Here is a 22,103-nt window from a genome sequence, read left to right on the forward strand (position 1 = left end):
TGTATAGTTCTTAATTTTGTCGAGGCACGCTATAGGGGAATGTAAAGGGTGTTACGAAGGAAGACAAAGTGTCGACGCATGAAATACGTGGCTACCATTGGCTGGCCAATGGTAAGCGGCGACGTAGACAGAAGCTTCAAGGAAAGCAGGGAACATTGGCCTGAACGGCGGTTCTGAAATGTCTGGAAACAGTGGTGGTTTGGCTGGGACTGAGGGCTTAATAAACCTACGTTCTTTGGCTACAGGGGTCCGTCCACTGCTTCAGACTCCTTTTTTTTTAACTTTTACTTTTCTTTTACTGGGAACGTTTCTCCTTGCGGCATGTAAAGCGCCTTGACACCAACACACAAGGAGCGGGAACTGTAACTTGTCAGCTTTCTTGAGAAGGAGAGGAAAAGGAAGAGCGTAAATCCCTTTCCTTTTGTATTGGAGTCAAGGTAACTACACCTTTCATGGCGCACGTCGTCTCCGCTCGTACACCTTGGTCAGACATTGATGCGTACGCTGGAATAGAAGTGCAATCTATACGTTCAAGGGTCGGAAATTTAGCCTTGTGTAGCGTCAACCACCATAAACAGGTAGTGGTGACGACACCGGTTAGCTCCATCGCATAGCACGTTCATGGCCAACCATGTTGTTGAAAAGGGGAAGCGTACATTTTCGAGAAATTCATTTCTCAAATGGAGAAAGCGATAGTACAGCAACGATATAAAAGCATTCAACGCGCGAACACCAAGGAAATTACTGATTTTTACGTGTTTCTAGCATAGTGCTTAGAGGAGGAGGGAATATGATGATTGATGATTGTGTGACGGCATGTAGTAACGTGGCGGGTGTGTATCCGCACAGCAAGCTCTGGGTAATGCTGCAATTTCTGATGTTGTCTCGACTTCCTTCGCAATGGTCCACAGGGAGTACCCTTAATACCGTGTAGGGGTGGAATAATGGGATTGAACCCGTGGATGCAATAGGATAAGTCGACTTATCCCCTTTGTAGTAATTTTATTGCTATATGACATCTACGTACCAGTATGTACGCGTCAAACAAAATTTAGGGCCGTATTCCAGTTTATCGACCCGCTACAAGGGGGGTAAAAAACGGGAAATGCATGTGTGTCAGTGGGATGGACAGTCAGATTGGGATCCTTTTCCAAACGCGCATACAAATGGTGTATAGCATAAATTTTGCGACGATACGGAAAGGAACTCTGGCTTCCCACCCGAAAAACACTTTCTTGCTACCTCACGTGGTCGTGTCAGCAGTGCTACTGAGCATTGCAATCGGAAAAACGCATGCACGAAGTGGCATTGTGCTGGTTGTCTTAGCACCTCATTTTCAAGCACAGCCCAATACTAGATGCTCCGCTGTACACACGGGTCACTTTTCTCCTACCTGGCATCACCATCGTTCATCCACCAAGGTCTGACACGTGAGAATTCTTTGTTTCTGCACCAAGTGCACCGCATGCACAAGTTATATTGCTGGATTTTATGCAGTTCCTGCTAAATCACACTCCCCGAAACGATATGCTAACAGGACATGCACGTACAGTAACAACAACAACAACTTTATTGTGAGATGAATGGGGAGTTCCATCGCCAGCGGAGATACCCTACCGGTGGTGATGCGAGAATTGCAATTACGTTACCGAATATCAATTCGAAGTTTTCTTGGTTTGCAATTTCTCCACGGGTTCAGTAGGCGCGTTTACATGAAGGCGACGAAGGAAAATTCGGAATGATGGTTGGCTAAGACCGTGCTATGTGGTGAAGTTCTGTTTTAGCAGTGTACATTCGTCACGCATACGTAACCGCGATGTCGAAGCCAGACGTGAACGTACCATACCTTTTCTTTCCTATCTTAAAGCCTCGGACATGGCATGTCGCATATGACATCTGCACGCGAGTACAGTTGTACAGAGCTGTAATATACCCAAGTCAGAATACCCATCCCATTCACTCTTCTTCGTGGTGAAGGCAGACCCATTTCCAAAAAGATGCTGAATGACACGGTTACGAGAAAATTGCTTTACTCCAGCGTTATAAACATCATACGCGAACAGTGGCCAAAGGTGAAGACGTCTGAAGGCCACTACGCAACATGACACGTTCGAGCGATGCTTCTCCAATTTGAACGTCCTCTGCTTGCAACTGCGCCTTAAGATCACCCAGGGACTTGAACGTTTTCGTCCAATTCGTCTTGAGCTCCACGGTGTATTCAATGGTGTTGTGTAGGACAGCCAGTACGGTGGCCCCAGGGAACCAAGTCTTTACGATGTTGTCTACAGCGGTGAATGCGGCGACGTCTACTAGTTTGCCCGGTGGAAACACGGCAGCAAGGTGACACCCTCTGCACAGTCTGGAGTGGACTTCTTTCGTGGTCCCGATGCTCTGAAATTGTCCGTGTGACATAACGGCCATGCGGTTTGAGATCACAACGGAGTCACTCATGCTGAAAGGAAGAGGCAGCTGGTTTCAACTCACTTTGATTACGATATACTTGCTCTGGGAACTCTGGATGATCCCAGAGGTCGCTGTGATACACGATTATGTAACAACATGCATCCTATAACTAGGGTTTCTCCCTTTCGGTATTTTCCGAAAACCGCCGATAACCGTTTCAAGAACGATCAGCGATTCGGTACTGATGGGTCCCTGGCATGCCACGCAGACAACGCCAAAAATGGTAGTAGCTAGCCTGTGCAGCTCGGCGGGTCAGCATATGGGATGACAGTGCATCCCAACAGGAACGCTTAGCAAACTACAATCTAGCTGGCCGATATATGCTTGCAAGTTGCAAAGTTCTGCAAAGTTGTGCTGCTGTACTTCCGCCTTTCACCGTGTCTGACATTTCCGAAAGAGTTCTCACCGAAAACCACCGCTTTTCAGTGTTAAATTGACGGTTTCCACACCGAAATTAGGAAAAAAAAAGGTTGCTTGCAGAAAACGGGAAACCCTTATAAATAACCAGGATCCTTTTAGTGCAGAACGCACATTCCTGAAGTTGCGTGTCGCTAACGAAGCATGCTTCGGAAGACCAAACTGTTCATCGACTACTACTATCAACGTTCATTTCCTGTAGAACTCTACCTTCGACGTTAAAGGTACAGCTCGCATCAGCGTTAACTTGAACACCACTCCAGGCCGGGAAGCGACAAGAGAGCTAGCATCGGGAACGCCTAGCTGAGAACAACACCCTCATAACGAGGGTCCCCCCCCTCTCACTGTAAATAGATGACCAAAACACACTCTCCGCCGTTACTTCTACTAAGCACCGCCAGGGTTAACTGTTAGTTAACTAAGTTAACTCCGGCGCCACCTGCACCACAAAGCAGGAGAGGCGTAAGATTAATATATTCGACAGCATGAGCCCCCAGCACTCTCACACCACAATTTTCGTCACAATTACTTTTAGAAAATTAAGAAAATAAAATTACCTGAAGTGCAGTCTCTTGCACGAAAGTTCTTGTTCAAATAAATCTTAGTTGCTCCTAACCGTTTTTCATGTTACACTGTAAACTTTTTCACACCTTTAAAGGTGTGCGCTATGCACATTCAACCTGGTTGCGTAACATTGCATCTCCAGGATGATATTTTACAAAATTCCGAAAGCATTACTAAAGATCAAGTGTCAGTGCAAATCTTGCTTTCGTGATGTCTTGGATATCGTAGGCACGAGCTAATGCATATATGCATCGCTACCGATAATCGAGCACGGGCAAGTGTCTACAAAACTGTTGAACAATGTTGAGATGTTGCAAGACTGAATTTTTGGAGGACAGACAACACTCGAGTAAAGAAAATTTGTGCAAAACCGTGCTCCATTATAATGTTACCAAAACTACACCTAAAAAGGCGTGCGCCATGCAAGTTGTTACACATTTAAAGGTGTGAAAAGATTTAGAGTGTACGTGTGTGATTCCCTCTTCGCGGGCTCCTTGACAGTGTTTCTTTATTTTTTTTTGTTGCCCTTTTCGACGTATAGAAAATTAAAACTGAAAATTACGAGCAACAATGTGTCGAAGTGGCAACCAACTGTGCACAGCTAGTCAGGTACGGCGGTAAAACTACACTGTGTGCGGACAACACTGGCTGTACAAAAGGCTGTGTCGACTACGTAGCGATCAGGAGCAGCAAGTCCTTTTTCTAAGCCTCGTATACGCCACCATTACAGCATGCTGCCAACCCTTCTTATCGGACACACTCTCTCTCTACACATCTGGACAGAAGGCCAGTGCCTGACACACTAATGAGTTTTAGTATGAGTTTAGTTATCGTCTCTATCGGAACCAATCGCACTCGTGCGTGACTCAGAATCTTATCCACTATATTGGCTCCGGTCGATACGGTGAGACGCTAGCCACGTTATCAACGGTCTGTTAAGACTCTCTATTAGGGCCAGTGCTCACTTGGTGACGCCCGACGCGACGTCGGCAGAAGTAGAGGCGCATTTCCGCCTCCCCGTCAGATCGCACGATTTTCATGTTCACACCACAGTGGCATTCCGTCGTCCAGAGCAGACGAAAAATCAGGAGGCGTGGCCTTTCTGTGTCACCTGATTGGTCGCCAATATATCGTTCTCGGCAGCTCTCGCCGACGTCACGAACGAAGTTCGGCATGGCAATTTTTTTTTGGCTCGACGTCTCTCCCGTCTCAACGCCGGAAATGCAATGCACATCTATTTCCGTCGTCCGTTCAAGACATCGCGTCGGCGTCGCCAAGTGAGAACTGGCTCTTAGGGTGTTTTAGAAGGAACTCCACGAAAACGATACGATCAATGACGTTATCAAATCGAAGCTTAGCAATGTGATGTCACCCACTCGAAAGAAACAGGGCGTGTTATCGTGAACACTTTCTAATGAAACTAAAACTCGCCCCGTTACAATCCACGCAAACGAACACAATGTATAATAATGGCATCTTTCCCAATAGTAACCGATCTATATACACTCGCACACCACTGCTTGTTCTGCTGTGTGTGCGTGTGTAAGCTACGCTTGTGCCATATTTCTACACCGAACCTACGGTGACATACATAACTCTCCGCTTTCGGAGATGACAGGCCCAGTTCGCATTCTAACGTTATGTCTTTCGGTAAACAGTAAACGCTACACAAGGTCGATGGACATAGTCACCACATGAAAGTATGAGTAGCAAATGTAGGTTACCTGGGCGTGACCACAAGAACAGCAGCGCAAACAAGTTCCCTGATGAGCCTGATAGTGTCGTAGATCTTTTTCTTAGCCAGGAGGTCCAAGCCGGTCGCTGGATCATCCATTAGAACGACAGGAGGTAGTCCGATTATGGCTATTCCAACAGCCAGCTTACGTCTCGTCGCCGGATTGCAGGTGTAAACGTACATGGAATCGTAGTAGCGAAGATTGAGAAGCTCAATAATGTGCGTCACAAGGTCATGGACCTTGGACGACTCGATGCCCCTCAGGTTTGCGTACAACCACAGTGTCTGTCGTACTGTCAGCTTACCCAGGATGCCGTCGTACTGAGGACAGACGCCTATATTTTGCCGCCATTTCTCCAAGTCTGACAAGGAGACGCCGTCTGGCATGAAAGCACTACCGCCGGACGGAGCCGTGATGCCTGCGAGGACTTCCAGGAGCAAACTCTTGCCGCTCTCCCGGAGGCCGAGGACCACCACACACTCTCCTGGCCGAAGGATGAAGCTGACGCCCTGGAGTGCAGATCTTTTGCCGTAGATTTTTTGAATATCGTGGACGACTAAAGCAGCCTTTGAGAAGTCCTTGTCAGCGAGTGTCTTCTCGACTAGTCTGCATGTCGTGGGAAGAAAACAGTAATTAAGCCGTGTTTCTGCATGGAACAGCGTCACCATGCGCATACGGTGCTGTACCCAACTGCACAGGTCCCGACAAAAGTTTACGGAACACGCGAGCGGTGTATTTGCTCCTCGGTGCGACACCCTACCGGCGAGCGGAAACGGGCTCGTGTACTCGTTCAGTTCAGACGGGTGAGCGAGCGCGCTGGTAGCGACACACAGCGGTAGTTTCGGTATCGCTTGTACGTGCTCGAAACGTGGTTTGAAGTGATGTCGCTGCCGGCGCACTCCTCCACCCCACCGCTTCCGCTTGCCGCTAGGGTCTCGCACTTGTATCGGGACCTGTACCTTCCCTACCTTGACCTAACCCGCCACACCCTACCCTACCATGGACTGCACTGCCAGAAACATAGACGACGACTTCTTGCATTGCGGTTCTTTAGTAGTCATTTTGCTTCGGGCGGCAGATGCATAGTCATTGTCACTACGAAACGCGCGTGTTTATCGGGCGCGAATAAAGTAGTAGTCGGAACTAGTCGGAACCAGAACAGTATTAGGGAGTGCTACGGGCAAATAATAATCATAAAAAAGAAAACACATTTCCTGGTGCCGATTACACCCTTAGTGCGATGGTATTATAAATATATTTTCAGCAATGCCTATAACGCATATTTTTTCAATTTATTAACGAGGGTTATTAACGTAAGTGTCCCAAAGAGGCGTATGCCTCCCGTTGTCAGCATATTAGGAGAGGCAACGATAGCAGTCGGAATGACGTTTGACAATAGGAACGTGTCACACAATCAAGTTTTTTTTTTTTTTTTTGTTAGTGCGCCTACTCGCGATATTGTGCCGTAATACTACGAAAGGATTATACACAAATGATAGACTCCGAAGTCTTTGCTGAAACACTGGCGAGCAACGAACTTCGCTGATCGCTAGAGAAGCACCACTGTGAGCACTGGGTCATGCGCTCCCCTGTAGCACCCGCTCCTTTTTTCCATTCCTTTCTTCACATTGAGCTTATTTGACAACTGTGCGTGAGCGTGTTCCTCTACTCTGGTTATAGACAGCCTCATTTGCATCAGCGACGGCAGTTGTACAAACGCGAGCCTGTTTTGGGAATCGAGCCCAATGCCCCCTCTGATACCCGGTCAGGTGTATTCTTCTGCCGTCCTTGATGCCGTACGTTGGAGAAGCCTAAATGATGTGTAGTCTAAGGTCATGGCGCATTCCATTGGCAGAGCTGGGTCAAATCTTTTGCCCCGGGAAGGGACAAAAACTGTTCCATTGGCAGAATCGTGTCAGACGCTGAATGTTTCATTAGCGGAGCAAGGGCAAAACGTTTGCTGCAAAGACCAATAGTTTTTGACCCATGAGACCAAAGCTAACCCAGGAAAGCACGTGCTGTGCGCAGCGCGTGCATCGTACCTCGAACGATTGTTAGCATTCCATTGACGAAGCAAACCCGTGTGACCCCGCCTGGAGCTTGCACTCAAGCCCCCACCAGCGCGGGGCAAAATCTGCTCTCCCAATGGAATACGCCAACTGAACAGCTTTAGAGTATTGCAACTGATGTACAACTGCAAGTCCTACATCAGGGGCGCCGTGTGTGTGCGGGGGGGGGGGGACGCCATATTGTCTACGTTAAGTTTGTCTGCTATGGATCCCGTCAGTGGACGTTCGTTCTTTCTTCTTTATTTTCTTTTTCTTTTTTTTCTTTCTTCGTTCTTTATTCGACCACGCTTTTTGGTCCCCTTCACGACATTGGATCAAAGCCCTCTAAACAGAATCGCACGTGCTGTTACGGTCAACGCGCTGGTATTCGCGATGTGAAATAAGTTGGCCGCAGGATACGGTCGTTTTGCCTGGGAGGAAAGAAACTGCACTCTTAAAAATGAACTTCACCGCGTAGCACGCTCCTAACCAACCGTCATCCCGAACGACATCGGTCTCTCCTCCGATTTGTTGAAAACGGGAGGCGTGCTAGAGGGATAATAGAGAGTTTTAGAAGACCGTTCCGTAACGGACGGAACGTTAACGCAGAGTACGTAGTTCTCTACCGTTAAACGGATAGCAAGAGAGTTTTAGCAGATCGTCAGGCAACGTTACGAACGGTACGGTAAGAACTGTGTTGCCATCCAACGGCGATAACAAGAACCACCCTTCCCAAGTTGTCTAGGCATATCTTTCTGAACGAATTGCCTAATATAACTACGTTTTCGTGCTCTGCTTTTGGTTTCTTTGCGTTTGAAAATTAATTTGTTGTTCCATCAACAAACGAAAGGACAACGAACACCCCCTGCCGGTCAGTTCATCGTTATCACCCGCCGTTATGGCGGACGATGCTGCTCACTCGGACTTGGTTGGCAGCATCCAGAGTCCAGAAAGTTCGTGTTTTCGAATGGTACAAGGAATACGGCTTCTTATAAGAAGATGTAGTCCCTCGTACTGAAGCGTAGGCTCCTAGCCTTCTCTTCGCAGTCAGTCGACGACACAGTCAACGAGGTGTTGCGGGCAGCCATGTTTTGTGCGACGAAAACAACGTAGAGGACGGAACGCAAAAAGATGTGCCGATCGTTCCAACGTGAAACGCGGAAGCCACGTTTCCTTTCCCGCGCACGCGCTCTTGCTCACGTGGAGAATAGCGCTCCTTCCGTTCGCTGCGTAACGGTAGCGTGGTTTGCGGTGAAGTTCGTTTTTAAGAGTGTGAGGTTTTACTGGCGTGTCAACAAAATGTCGCCGAGTTGCAGATCTTGTCCAATGGGAGAGCGGTGCCCTCAGCGTTTCCAGACCGCTGTCGGCATAGTGCCGGGAAAAAGGAATCCATTACTCGGATCGAAGCTATTCAGTGACTCTTCAGTTGACCTAGTTCAGCCTCTGCGGTTTGCGCTTCATAGAAGCCGATGAAGGCGCCACGTAAAATGAGCACTGGAGTGGCCCCTTAATTTTTTGTTGTTTTTGTTTGCGGGGTGTTCTGAGCTCCCGAAAAATAAAATGAGCTCCTGCGAACTGCTCCTGCGTCACCTATTGCCCTGGCAGGGCCGATTGTGTATTTTGCGACGTAGGCTGGCGCAGTCCAAGGCAGTATAAGCAGCACGTGAGTTGAGAAGTAAACAAGAAAGAAGGGCGTTGGGACTGTACGACGTAACGCGAGGCGATGGCGACGGCCATCCTTGGCCGCTTTCTCCCAGTGTTTTTGTGAACATGATTGAGCAGTGCCAATCCACGTTAACAGCGAAAATATTTTGCATGGTGACTCCTGGACTGATTGACGAAAGAAACAGGGTTTCGAGCCATGTTAAGTGTCACCTCATTGCTCACTTCTGTCTAGTTCCAATGTTCGTCTAGACTGGTACAAATACGCTTTTCGCCTCATCTGCAGGCATAGCGATGTCTCACTGCAAACCACGGAGGAAGGGCAAGGAGGCACCACCCCCCCTCCCCGTCAGAGTTCCAAAACACCTATTATAGGAAACTTCTGCGGAAATAATTGGCGTGGGGCAAGTGACTTACGGCTAAGGACGGAATTTTAGCTTCTTCGGAACGTTGTAACGTCCACTTTGCCTGAGGCGGCCAAATGAAGGCGTTGCGCACGCCACCTAAGGGTTAGGCACAGACATTCTTCAAGAATTCCGAAACCACCCTTCAAAGGGCTATGCAGCAACTGTACAACCAAAACCGAAAAGCTAGCTGTGTGAACGTAACATGGCTGCTGGTCCCCAGCTCCAGCTTCCCACTTTCCCTTCGGACAGGGGCCCTTCATCTGTTTCCTTCCTCCGCGGACTAGTTGAGACTACGAAAGAAGTGCGGAGTCAGCCTCCTATATACGTCAATGCCTGCCCAGTCGAAGCGGAACCCATGCGAACCGGCCGTCCACTTTGGTGGCGCCACATACGCGGCGTATGATCATCATATCGCTGAGTTTTCTGACGCGTGATGTTTCGGTTTCGCGTGTGACGCAGCGTTGTCTGCCTGCCAGCTTGTTCTGTCTGTCTGGTGTCAACGTATACCCTCATCTGCTTGCAAGCCTTTCCACGCGGTTTCAGTGACGTTGGGCGCGTCGAGATATCTCTGCGTATGCGCGGTGGCAGACGACGCTCAACACATTGAACACGAAATCGAAACATCACACAGCAGCAAGCGCAGCGATATGATCATCACAACCCAGGGTAGGTGGCGCCGCCGCCGTCGCATAGTGCGGTGAACGGCCATTCCGCCTCAACCTGGCAAGCATTGAAGTATATAGGAGGCTATGGCAGATGCATTGCCTGCGCCACCTGACAGATCATGAACTCCAGAGCTAAGTTTGACCGAAGGTAGCGCCCCTGCGACATCTACCGGATGTTCAGTCACCTCGCTCTTATTCAGTGTCTAGTATCCGAACAAACCTTGCATTTCCTTGCACTTCTAGCGCACACGTACCTTCGTTCATCAGCCACGTCCGGTTTAAGCTTTTCAGGCGGTGAAGGCCCAACTCGAGAAGTGACCAAGGGCCTGAACACTCCTCGCTCGACCGTCACCAGCATCATCAGAAAGATGACACCTTCAAACAGCATGACTAGCAACTCCATAGCTGCTGAATCTCGGTGGAGCGACAGGGCGCCCAGTGTCGAGAGATAAGTCATGTTGTTGCGAAAGAGCTCTCCGCAGCAATAGCGCATGCCGTTCAGCAAGACCGCCGCTTCCTCCGTGCTTCCCTGAGATGATACAAACAAGATTAGAACATCCTTCACCGCACAAGTTCCAAGCGTAGCACGATCCTGGCCAACCGTAATCACAAACGATTCAGGTGTCATGGGGGCATCACTCCGGACAAAGGGTTGTCTTCTGTGCTATGGACAACGACGTTATTCGTGATGGTTGTTGGCCAGCAGCGAGTTATGCCAGTTGCACCCTTTGCCCATCTGTCATCGTGGGCCTGCAAACAGTGTATTCAGTCATACCTGAATGAAGGAACACATGTCATGCAGCTCAACCAAGGCCTGATTAGAGCAGAGGAAATTTTCGTAGTCCAGTTGCGCCAAGTTGACCAGAGCCCAATGGTAGCTGAAGGGTGGCAGCAAGTACAGAAAGTACAGCGCAGGGCTTCTGGAGACTGGCATGAAGAGCTCAATTCCATGCTCGCTGGCCATCAATGCCCGTTGGTATCCTAGCGTTGAAGACACACCCGTGAGGGACAGGAGACCCACGAGCACCAAGAACCCCGTCGTCATGGAATCAGTGACGAAGGAGAAGATGTACACCAGGGGAACGACGGAGTGGACATAGGCGAGCGTCAAAATAATGATGTGTCCAAATAACCTCGATGCGCCCGGGTGGCATATCATGATGGGAAAGAACATGCACAGTAGGGACACAAACGCGGCTATCAGGTCCCACACGTAATTGGCGCCCCAGTACGCGAGGGGCGAGACGCCCGAAAGTAACTGCATTGTCTTGGATCTGGTGGCCCTCTCGTCGATCGGGAAGAAGACGTAACTGGAGATGAGCAAGGACGTTGCGACGGGTACAAAGACGAGGCGTGCGATGCGCTGCTTGGTGATTGTGTTGAAGTGATCCGTGAGGTGGTTATTGCTGATGCGCTCCGACTCTACCTTTTGGACATCGCTTCGATGAGGCCGCAGCACAGCCGTCACCTTGGACTTGTCGTTGCCGGTGAGGTAGCGAAGGAGGGCGGTGTTGACAAGGTTCAAGGAGACGGCCTGCAGGCAGAAGGAAGGGGCCTAGATTACACTAACGTTAGTTGCTTTGCTGCATCAAAACAACTGACGTACAGTTGTCGAGAGCATGACCAGTTGCCTTTAATTGCAAGGTGTTCCCACTTGAATTTAGTACGACTTGGGTTCATGCTCCTGATTATGTTAGCGCGCTGTTCCCCATCTGCCTGTACTCCTAATCTTGTACCTGCACAAGCGACATTACATGGCGAGGTATCGGTGGAGGCAGAGAGCAATGCGGAAGGCGGAATGCACTTTCTAACAGTTACCGTGTAGCCTGGCAGAGGTCGCCGCAATTGCTCAGTACGAGTCGTACCATGAAGCGGCACATATCGCACTAAGACACATCAAAGAGAGCCGCGTATATCGAATAGGTTAAAGAAGTGCGCAGTTCGGTAGTTCATATCTTGAAATCGCGAAAATCCCCCCGTGCTTGGGAGCTAAAAAGGACACTGACTGACGGGTGAAGGTCTGCATCTCGCTCGCACACCCTTAAAAATGAGCTTCACCGCATAGCACACCCCTGGCCAACCACCATCTCGAATGATATCGTTATCTGCCCCGATTTGTTGAAAACGGGAGGCGTACGCCTTTTTTGTCACACTTACGCTTTTCATCATTGTCACAAAAAAAAAAAAACGAAAAGGAGTACGCCTTCCGTTTTCCACAAATTGGGGCAGATAGCGATATCATTCGAGACTATGATCGGCTAGGAGCGCGCTATGCGCTGAAGCTCATTTCAAGAGTACGGTTTTAGAGTACAGTCTTAGAGAAATATCCAAGGACACTGCTAGTGACTTTTCTTCAACTGCCATCATTCAATAGACTTCTCCCTGTTTGTAAAGAAATGACGTCAGAGCGTCCAACAGCGCCACCAATTTGGTAGAGTTCAACTACGCTTGGAGCAGGCGAACAAGATCGCGGTCTTGAAAGCCACGTCGCGGAAGCCGCGGTCTTGAGGGGACTACGATGGTCTCTGAAAGGGACGCGATCTTTAGTCCTACTTTTCTTTCAATGCACCTTTTTCACAGAGCCGTTTATAGAGAGAGTTTAGCCATTGGGAGGAGCCTAACTTAAAGCGCGTCATGCGACGTCTCGGCTGAGCGACCTCCCTTGTCGTGCACTATTGTTATTGAGCCGTCAACCGGTCGCAGACGCCATATTGATGCTGATCGTTGTCTACAACCCAAGGAGAGAAGACACATGCGTACTTCTTGCTTCGAAAGCCTTTCGTCCTTGAACTCTTTCTGTTTGGCAACAAAGCCCCCCTTATCACTGGTGCCAGTGGGTCATAAGCCGCTTATTCCTGTAAATTGCATTCAACACGGCCACGAAGGTGTCGACAAGCTGGCGGACAGCATCAATATGGTGCGGACTAGATGGCTGATAAGCGGATTCCGCTTGGATTCAGGCTTTTTGGGCGGCGCAACGAAGACTCTGACGTCAAAATAAGCTCCTCCCATGAGGCGGCCAAAAGATCAAAGAATGGCCAAACTCTCCCTATAAATGGCTCTGCTTTTTCACATACGCGTCGTATCCTAGCGGCTATGCAATGAACCATGCTTGGCACGCGTCAAAACAAATCCACGTGGGTAGCACAAAGGACCAAAACCGGTCTTGAGTGGGGCCGACACGCTCGCGCCAGTAGTGCGGTTTCCGCCTCTCGTCCCCGATGGTGCCGTCAGAGCCATTTATAGGGAGAGTTTGGCCATTCTTTGATCTTTTGCCGCCTCATGGGTGGAGCCTATTTTGACGTCAGAGTCATCGTTGCGCCGCCCAAAAAGCCTGAATCCGAGCGGAATCCGCTTATCAGCCGTCTAGTCCGCGCCATATTGATGCTGTCCTCCAGCTGGTCCACAGCTTCGTGGTCGCGCTGAATGTAATCTACAGGAATAACCGGCTTATGACCCACTCGCCCTAGTGATAAGGGGGGCTTTGTTGCCAAACAGAAAGAGTTCAAGGACGAAAGGCTTTTGAAGCAAGAAGTTCGCACGTGTCTTCTCTCAGTGGATTGTGAACAACGATCAGCATCAATATGGCGTCGGCGACCAGCTGACGACGGGACTACAATAGAGCACGACGAGGGAGGTCGTTCAGCCGTGACGTCGCATGACGCGCTTTAAGTTAGGCTCCTCCTAATGGCCAAACTCTCCCTATAAACGGCTCTGGGTGCCGTCCTCATAGTGCGCCATCTAGTGATAATCCTCTCCGGCGCCTCAAGGTCATACGCATAGGCCGTTGTGAAAAAGGCCCATAGGAGGCAGCGAACAAATGTCCATTCGTGGGTCCCAGCACTAGAGCCCTGCACGGGCCGACTTTTCCGGGCCCGACCCGGCCCGGGCGCATCGAAAAATGGCCCGACCCGACACGAGCCCGGACCTTCATATTTTTATGCGGTCCGACCCTTCCGGCCCGGTGACCCAGTGACTAGAGCCCGGCCCGGTGGCCCGGCGAGTAGATCCCGGCATAGTATTTCCAGCCGCGACGTACGCGTCTCTGGCGATTATCAAACAAATTTATCAGTAAATTTATAAGGAGAGAAGACAAACATACAAGTGATGGCGGTTTAACACCATAATCGCACCAGACCAAATTAAATCCAGAACGTATGCGGGCATGGGCGTTATCGTTACAAGATTTTGCGGTGGTAGAGGACGCTGTCGACAAACTCCTTCTCCCAGTCCATACCCCTCTCACCAAGCTTTGCCAAGTGATTGTGAAATACGTGAGGAGTGAGGAGCAATGTAATGTGGCTTTCAGAATGTTCTAGAGGGTCGAATCATATGCCTAATGCCGTATCCCTTGCTTGTGTTTGCAAAATATGCACAGGAATGACGCAAGCGCATGATGATATGAACTAATGCATCTCCATTGTGTGGAATTAGCTGCGTGGCCCGGTCGGGCCTGACTCTCTGAAACATATTTGTCGACCCGGCCCGCGGTGCTAGCGTATTTTGTTGGCCCGGGCTCGGCCGGGCCCGAAGCACACAGCCAATAACAAGCCCGGCTCGGCCCGCGGGCCGGGTCGGGGGCCCGGGCCCGTGCAGGGCTCTACCCAGCACTCCTCCTTCCGATTTGTTTCGGTTTCAGTTTGTGCTCGGGTAGGTTTATTGAAGCAAGCAGGGACACGAATAAAACATGTGAATAAGAGACGAGAAATAGCAGGGATCATCAACACGATCAAATCAAATACCTGCGAGTGGTAGTAGTCTCCGCTGTAGAACGCAGTCACCTTCTGCAGGCGCCCTTTGTTTTCGTCCTTGAACTCAGCGCCCACTACGAGGTTGTCAACAGGGACACGTTCCTGAGACAGACGCTGCAGAAACATAACCGCGTCCCCGAAGGTTGTTACATTGGGCGACATATTCTCCAATGTCTTCTTGTAGGCTTCTTCAGTCTTGGAGCTGGTCGACGCCGCATAGGCGACAAACGCGTTCGCACCAGGGTACACCAAGTCGAGGTCGTACACAATGTTGTCGGGGGTTACTTTCAGAAAGTGCCATTCCTGGGACGAGGACTCGATGAAGCACAGCCAGAACAGTATCGCGGTCGGTAAGAGCCAGCAGAAGAGCGGGAGGGCCCACGTCTGGCGAGTGTAGAAGGCTCGCTTCCCGAGAAGAGCCTTGAAGACCTGCGAGTGACTGGACTTGCCCGGTTTCAGATTCCACAAGGCATGGATGTGATTTTCGATCTCCCCCTGGGACTCGTAGTACTCCTCTTGAGAGGTCATTCCAGCAATGTATTTCTGTGTGGGAATGATTACGTTCTGACCGGATACTTCCCAGTCCTCGGCGACGGTTCCTGCGGCGCTCATTCTTCGGCTTCGGCTCGTTCTCCGGCTCATTGTCATTCCTAATGGTCTCCTGAAAGAGAAAAGGGGAAAAAAAAAAGGAAAAATACGGATTTTCGAATAATTACTACTGTGAAGTATCTCGTTTAAATTGTTTCCAAGCTCGAAACGTTGCTCTTCTCGATACATTTTGTTACGCACTCGAAGAAAAAGAAAAAAAGAGAGAGAAAAAAAGAAAGGAGTATTAGCACTGGAAGAGTGATGAAATTTCGGCTTGCTGGTATGAGGCCATGTTGCCACTGAGCTCTAAAAAGACGAAGACATCAGAGAGGGACACAACACATGCGCTGATATGACATGAGTATTAGGACATACGGGGACTAAATGTACTTCCACAAAAAATTAGTCCCTCAGGGTCGTTCCATCCCAAACGTCCCAGGCATTGCGCTCGACCATCCCCGATTTCTTTTAAATAAATTGTGATTTATTGTTCCCATACAGTCAATGCTCTCCCGGCTTACTGTTGCCGGAATTTTTTTTTCGCGCCTCTTTCGATTTCACATTAACTCGTAAGGTATACGGACTGACTCACGGCGCAACGCTAGGCGGATTGTTGTCCAGCTCCAGCACAAGGCGAATGAAGACGTCTTCCATAGTTGTGAACAGAGGACCGCAATGCGCAATTCCCAGCTTCGGGTAGTTGTCCTCAAACGCAAAAGTGAGGTTCGACATCGTTGCTGGGCTGACGGTCTCTCCCAAGCCCAGAACCATCGCTTCTTTGTGGTCTGACAGAGCGTATGCTTCTGGCACGTGCTTCTTAGTGGTGTCCATGCACTGCTTCGCTTGGAATCTGCATGGTTAGGACATCGGTCAGGCACCGACAGGCATTTTCTCAGCATCCCTGCCCCCCACGTCCCTAAGATCTTACAACATCCCCAAAATAACGAATAAAAATACCCAAATACCCTCAAAATTAAAAAAACAAAGAAAGAAAAGAACGCAGAAAAGAGAACCGGAACCAGGGTAATGATAAAAGGAATAGCAGCTACACTGTTAAAACAGAACTTCACCACATAGCACGCTCCTAGCCAACCATCATACCGAATGATATGATTCTGCGTCATGATTTGTTCAAAACAGGGGGGAGGCGCCTATCTGGGACAAGATAATCTGTCCCAGATAGGCGCCTCCTCCCATTTTCAACAAATCGATGCACAGAATGATATCATTCGGAATGATGGTTGGCTAGGAGCGTGCTATGTGGTGAAGTTCTGTTTTAACAGTGTAGAGACAAGGGCAAGGAAGCCCACACAAGCAATCAGCAGTTCGTTTGTGCGCTTCCTTATCCGTGTCCCTGGCTGCTATTCCTTTTATATTATGTACGATTCGTTCAAAACAGGGGGAGGCGCCTATCTGGGGCATGCGTAATGTGTCCCAGATTGGCGCCTCCTCCCATTTTCAGCAAATCAGGACACAGAATGATATCACTGGGAATGATGGTTGGCTACACTCTAAAAACAGAGCTTCACCGCATAGCACGCTCTGCGCCAACCATTGCAACGAATGATAGCGTTATCGCATCTTATTCGAGGAGAGAGGGAGGCGTACGCCTTTTTGTGTCAATTATCATATATCCAAACTGCCACAAAAAGGCGTACGCCCCCTTCTCTCTCCAAATGAGAAGCGGCAACCCTATCATTCGTGGCAATGGTCAGAGCCATTTATAGGGAGAGTTTGGCCATTCTCTGATCTTTTGCAGCCTCGTAGGTGTAGCCTACTTTGACGTCAGAGTCGTCGTTGCGCCGCCCAAAAAGCATGAATCCAAGCAGAATCCGCTTATCAGCCATCTGATGCGCGCCATATAGATGCTGTCCGTCAGCTTTGTTGTCGCGATGAATGCAACCTACAAGAATAACCGGCTTATGACCCACAGCCGCCTCTGATAAGGGGGGGGGGGCTTTGTTACCAAACTGAAAGTGTTCAAGGACGAAGGGCTTTCGAAGGACAATGTACGTGTCTTCCCTCCTTGCATCGTAAACAACGATCAGCATCAATATGGCATCGGCGACTGGCTGACAACGGGACAACAATAGAGCACGGCGAGGGAGGTGGCGTAGCCGTGACGTCACATGACGCGCTTCAAGTTAGGCTCCTCCTAATGGCCAAACTCTGCCTATAAACGGCTCTGGCAATGGTTGGCACGCAGCGTGCTCCGCGGTGAAGTTCTGTTTTTAGAGTGTAGGAGCGTGACATGGTGGTGAAGCTCTGTTTTAACAGCGTACCACGCGTCTGGACGCTCGTTCGGTACAGGGGCCCTATTCTATTCCCCAAAGTAATTTCAACAGCTGCTGAGATGCTGCTGCTGCTGATGATGTTGCTGCTGCTGCTGATCTCTGGGCGCTGGTGAGTGCTTTGAGAGTTGTCGAGCGGTTCACATTCTTGCTAGTCTTAAAAACGGAGCTTCACGGCATGACACGCTCCCAGCTAGTCATCATCCCGAGCGAAACCGTTCTCTACCCTGATTTGTCGGTAACGGGTGACGTACGCCCCTTTTGTCAAAAAACCGCATATACACTCTAAAAACAGAACTTGAGCGCATAGCATGCTGTGCGTCAACCACTGCCGCGAATGATAGAGTTATCGCTTTTAATTCTAGGGAGAGAAGGAAGCGGACGCCTTTTTGTGGCAATTACCATATATCCTAATTGCCACAAAAAGGCATACGAACCCCCCTCTCTTCCAGTAAGGGGCGATAACCCCACAGTCTAAAAACAGAACTTCACCGCAATTTGGATGTGTTAAAATTGCCACAAAAAGGCGTACGCCCCATTCTCTCTTTGAATCAGAAGCGATAACCGTATCATTCTTCGCAATGGTTGGCGCACAGCGTGTTATGCGGTAAAGTTCCGTTTCTACAGTGTACGCCTCACGAAATCAGGCTCCAGGTTCAGCTTCCAACGTGATATGTGGTGAAGTTCTACTTCAACAGGATAAAGCTAGCTACACTCTAAACACAACTTCAACGCATAGCACGCTGTTCCCCAATCATTGCCATGAATGATAGGGTTATCGCTCCTGATGTGATGAGAGAGGTAGACGTGCGTCTTTATGTGTCAATTATCACGTATCCAAGTCGGCGCAAAAAGGCGTAAGCCCCCCCCTCCCCCTCTCCCTCCGAATCAGAAGCGACATGCCTACACTCTTAGAAATGAACTTCACCACATAGCACGCTCCTCGCCAACCATCATCCCGAATGACAACGTTCTCGCCCCTGATTTGTTGAAAACGGGAGGCGTAGCCTATTCTGTGCCGTGCATAATGACACAAAACACCCGCCTCTCGTTTTCAACAAATCGGGGGCGAGAAAGTTTGTCATTCGGGATGATGGTTGGCTACCATCATCTCGAGTGATATCGTTATCTGCCCTGATTTGTTGAAAACGGTGGGCGTACGCCCTTTTTGTGACACTTATGCTGTTCATAATTGTCACAAAAAAGGCGTACACGTACCCACCGTTTTCAACAAATCAGGGCAGATAACGATATCATCCGCGATGTTGGTTTGCTATGAGCGTGCTATGCCGTGAAGTACACTCTTAAAAATGAACTTCACCGCATAGCACGTTCGTAGCCAACCATAATTTCAAATGATATCGTTATCTGCCCTGATTTGTTGAAATCGGGAGGCGTACGCCTTTTCTGTGACACTTATGCTGTTCATAATTGTCACAGAAAAGGCGTACGCCTCCCGTTTTCAACAAATCAGGGCAGATAACGATATCATTCGAGATGATGGTTGGCTAGGAGTGTGCTATGCGGTGAAGTTCATTCTTAAGAGTGTACGGTGAAGTCCAGTTTGATGGAGTGTAGCGAAGTAGCTATACTGTTAAAACAGAACTTCACAGGCTCATAGAAGGCTCCTAGCCAACTATCATTCCTACTGATATTGTTCTCTCCCCTGACTTGCTTTTAAACGGAAGGCGTACGTCTTTTTGTGACATTTATCAAGGTATGCTAATTGTCACATAAAAGCTGATCCCTCACTTTTAAAAATGAACTTCACCGCAATGCACGCTCCTAGCCAACCATAATCTCGAATGATATCGTTATCTGCTCCGATTTGTCTAAAACGGGAGGCGTACGCCTTTTCTGTGACAATTATGAACAGTAGAAGTGTCACAAAAAAGGCGTGCGCCTCCCGTTTTCAACAAATCAGGGCTGATATCGATATCATTCGAGATTATGGTTGGCTAGGAGCATGCTATGCAGTGAAGCTCATTTTTGAGAGTGCTGCTTTGCACAAATCTAAAGTAAGAATGATATCATTCTATGCATGGTTGACCTTCAACTTGTTATGCGGCGAGGTTCTCTTTACGGAGGGCATGCACTCTAGAAGCACTCTAAGAGCAGAGCTTCCCCTCACAGCATTCTCCTAGCGACCTATCATCCCGAACGACAACGTTCTCTCCCTCGATTCGATGAAAACGGGGCGCCGGACGTTTTTGTGACAATTATGAAGCACATAATGCAACAAAAATGGCGGACTGCCCCAGTCTTCAGCAAATCAGAAGAAAGGAAGGCAGTGCTCGGAATGATGTCTGGCTAGGAGCATGCTATGGGGTGAAGTTCATTTTTAAGACTGCAGAACGGGAGCGTTCAGTAGCGACTCCGGAGCGAAAAAAAAAAAAAATGAAATGAGAAAAAGCTGCGATAAAAAGGAGCTGTCCCCATCTCCTTTTTACTAAACGGGACATCGCCTTATTTTTAGCAGATCTTCCGGAGCGAGAGGGACAGAGTGGACGGAGCGTGCTCTGCAGAGCCGCTATGTAACGCGCCCAGCTACAGGAGCAGCTAGCCAGCTCGCCTAGGCTGACCACTCCTTAAATTTCCCATCACGAAACAACTGCATCGACAAGAGACAAGGCCGGCAAGGCGCAAGGTAGCTAGACCAGCTGGACAAGCACGCAGGATGTTGGAGGAACCCAAGCAGCACAACATGTTTGGCCAATATTGCACCATTACTGGAAATGTCTGCCCGATATTGGATCAGTATTGCCAATATTGGTCCAATTGTTGTGCTGCTTGGGAAGGTCTTTCTGATGGTCCTTTTCGTCGACTCTGGGGTACTCCTCCACCATCGCCTTCAACTACTTCACGTAGCGCACTGAACGCCAACCGTTGCACGGGATGATATAATTGGCGATCGTGACTAGTGGAAACCTTTGGTAACACGCCTTTTGTGATGGTTACAAGTGTAACAAAAAGGCGCTGCGCCTTTTTTTTGCGGTGAAAAAGACGTTACGCCTCACGGAGTCAACGCCATCATACAACCCACCGACTTAATCAAACCCCCTCCGCCCGCAAAAAATGAAAGAAGTCATGCCAGAAAGGGCATGCGAGCAAGCAAGCGAATACAGGAGAGATGACGTCACCCCTTGCCTAAATTCCCCTCCTCAGAGATGACAATCCTTGCGCAAATCTCTGGGTTAACAGTGGAACGTTGTGGTAGTCGGCAAATCATGCTGAGAAGGCACAACGCGCAGACGACAGGGACGGAGGTGCGAGACAACAACACAGCGCTTATGTTGTGTCTCTTGCTTCCATCCTGGTCGTCCCTGGTCTTGAAGGACCATGGAAACAAGCAATTTCGTTTTGTCACTTCACTCATGGAACAACCTAGCTAGAAAGCAGCAACAACAGCGCGTATAAAGCAACAAATAAACGGTTACCTTTTCATCTTGATGAAGCGGAAGTTGTACCCGCAGCCGAAGCGATGACGAACGAAGGCCCGCGTTCCGTGACATTTCATGGCACCGTAGCCCAGGATAGCGATTCTGTCTGCGAACGCTTCGCAAGCTACTTCCGATGTCGTAATGATGATAGATGTGGGGCTAGCAACTTTCACTTTTGCAAGGACGCCCCACAAGAATTCCTGCTCTAAGGGCCCCAGACCATGCGCCGGGGCGTCCAGGACAATGACGCGGGGCGTCGCCACTATGGCTACTCCAACAGAAAGGAATCGTCTGTGGGCGGCGTCCAGAGATCCGGCCAGAGTTGAACTGAACTCTGTTAGGGCAACGATGTTCTGCGAGGGAAATAAATCGGACGCTTTAGTTACTCACTTCGATTAACTTTTATTGGCTCCAATGAACATGTGCGGTGTAATCTGGAAGTTCCTGGACTCCCATTTCCACACTCTTAAAAATGAACTTCACCGCATAGCACGCTCCTAACCAACCATCATCTCGAATGATATCGTTATCTGCCCTGGTTTGTTGAAAACGGGAGGCGAACGCCTTTTTGTGACACTTATGCTGTTCATAATTGTCACAAAAAGGCGTACGCCTCCCGTTTTGAACAAATCAGGGCAGATAACGATATCATTCGAGATTATGGTTGGCGAGGAGCGTGCTATACGGTGAAGTTCATTTTTAAGAGTGCATTTTCCACTTGCATTTTATTTTTACAAAGTTAGATTTTTGAGGCAATCATGAGCTGCGTAATGCCACAAAAATGGCGTACGCCCCCCATTTTCAGCAAATCAGGGACGAGAACGATGTCACTCGGGTTGATGGCTGGCTACACACGTGCTGGAAGGCAATGTGTGCCTCTCCTACACTACTACCGTCCTCGGCGAGAATCGAACCCTCCACCTTGCGTTCAGCTAGCCAGCACGTTACTGACTGAACTACCGAGGCTTGCACTGTAACGTCGTTGATCTATAAGCAGATGATCAACCTCGACCCCAATCAGCTCTCCAGCGCTGAAGAGCTCCTTCACTCTTAAAAATGAGTTTCACCGCA

At 49.2% G+C, this 22,103-nt stretch overlaps 1 protein-coding gene across 1 annotated transcript in view; it reads right to left on the reverse strand.

Annotated features, from left to right (window-relative positions):
• Positions 1-2,012: 2,012 nt before the first annotated feature.
• The window catches only part of LOC135366500 (ATP-binding cassette sub-family A member 2-like), a 31,727-nt gene continuing 11,636 nt past the window's right edge, over positions 2,013-22,103 (reverse strand). Inside the window, exons 5-11 of the mRNA XM_064599210.1 lie at positions 21,030-21,385; positions 15,894-16,151; positions 14,705-15,374; positions 10,738-11,496; positions 10,217-10,491; positions 5,169-5,786; positions 2,013-2,452 (exon numbers count right to left, since the gene is read on the reverse strand). Coding sequence (XP_064455280.1) covers positions 2,050-2,452; positions 5,169-5,786; positions 10,217-10,491; positions 10,738-11,496; positions 14,705-15,374; positions 15,894-16,151; positions 21,030-21,385 — 3,339 coding nt within the window. The 3' untranslated portion in view covers positions 2,013-2,049. The remainder of the gene's footprint in view (positions 2,453-5,168; positions 5,787-10,216; positions 10,492-10,737; positions 11,497-14,704; positions 15,375-15,893; positions 16,152-21,029; positions 21,386-22,103) is intronic.

Source organism: Ornithodoros turicata, chromosome 8 (assembly GCF_037126465.1).
Source record: "Ornithodoros turicata isolate Travis chromosome 8, ASM3712646v1, whole genome shotgun sequence".
NCBI lineage: Eukaryota > Metazoa > Arthropoda > Arachnida > Ixodida > Argasidae > Ornithodoros > Ornithodoros turicata.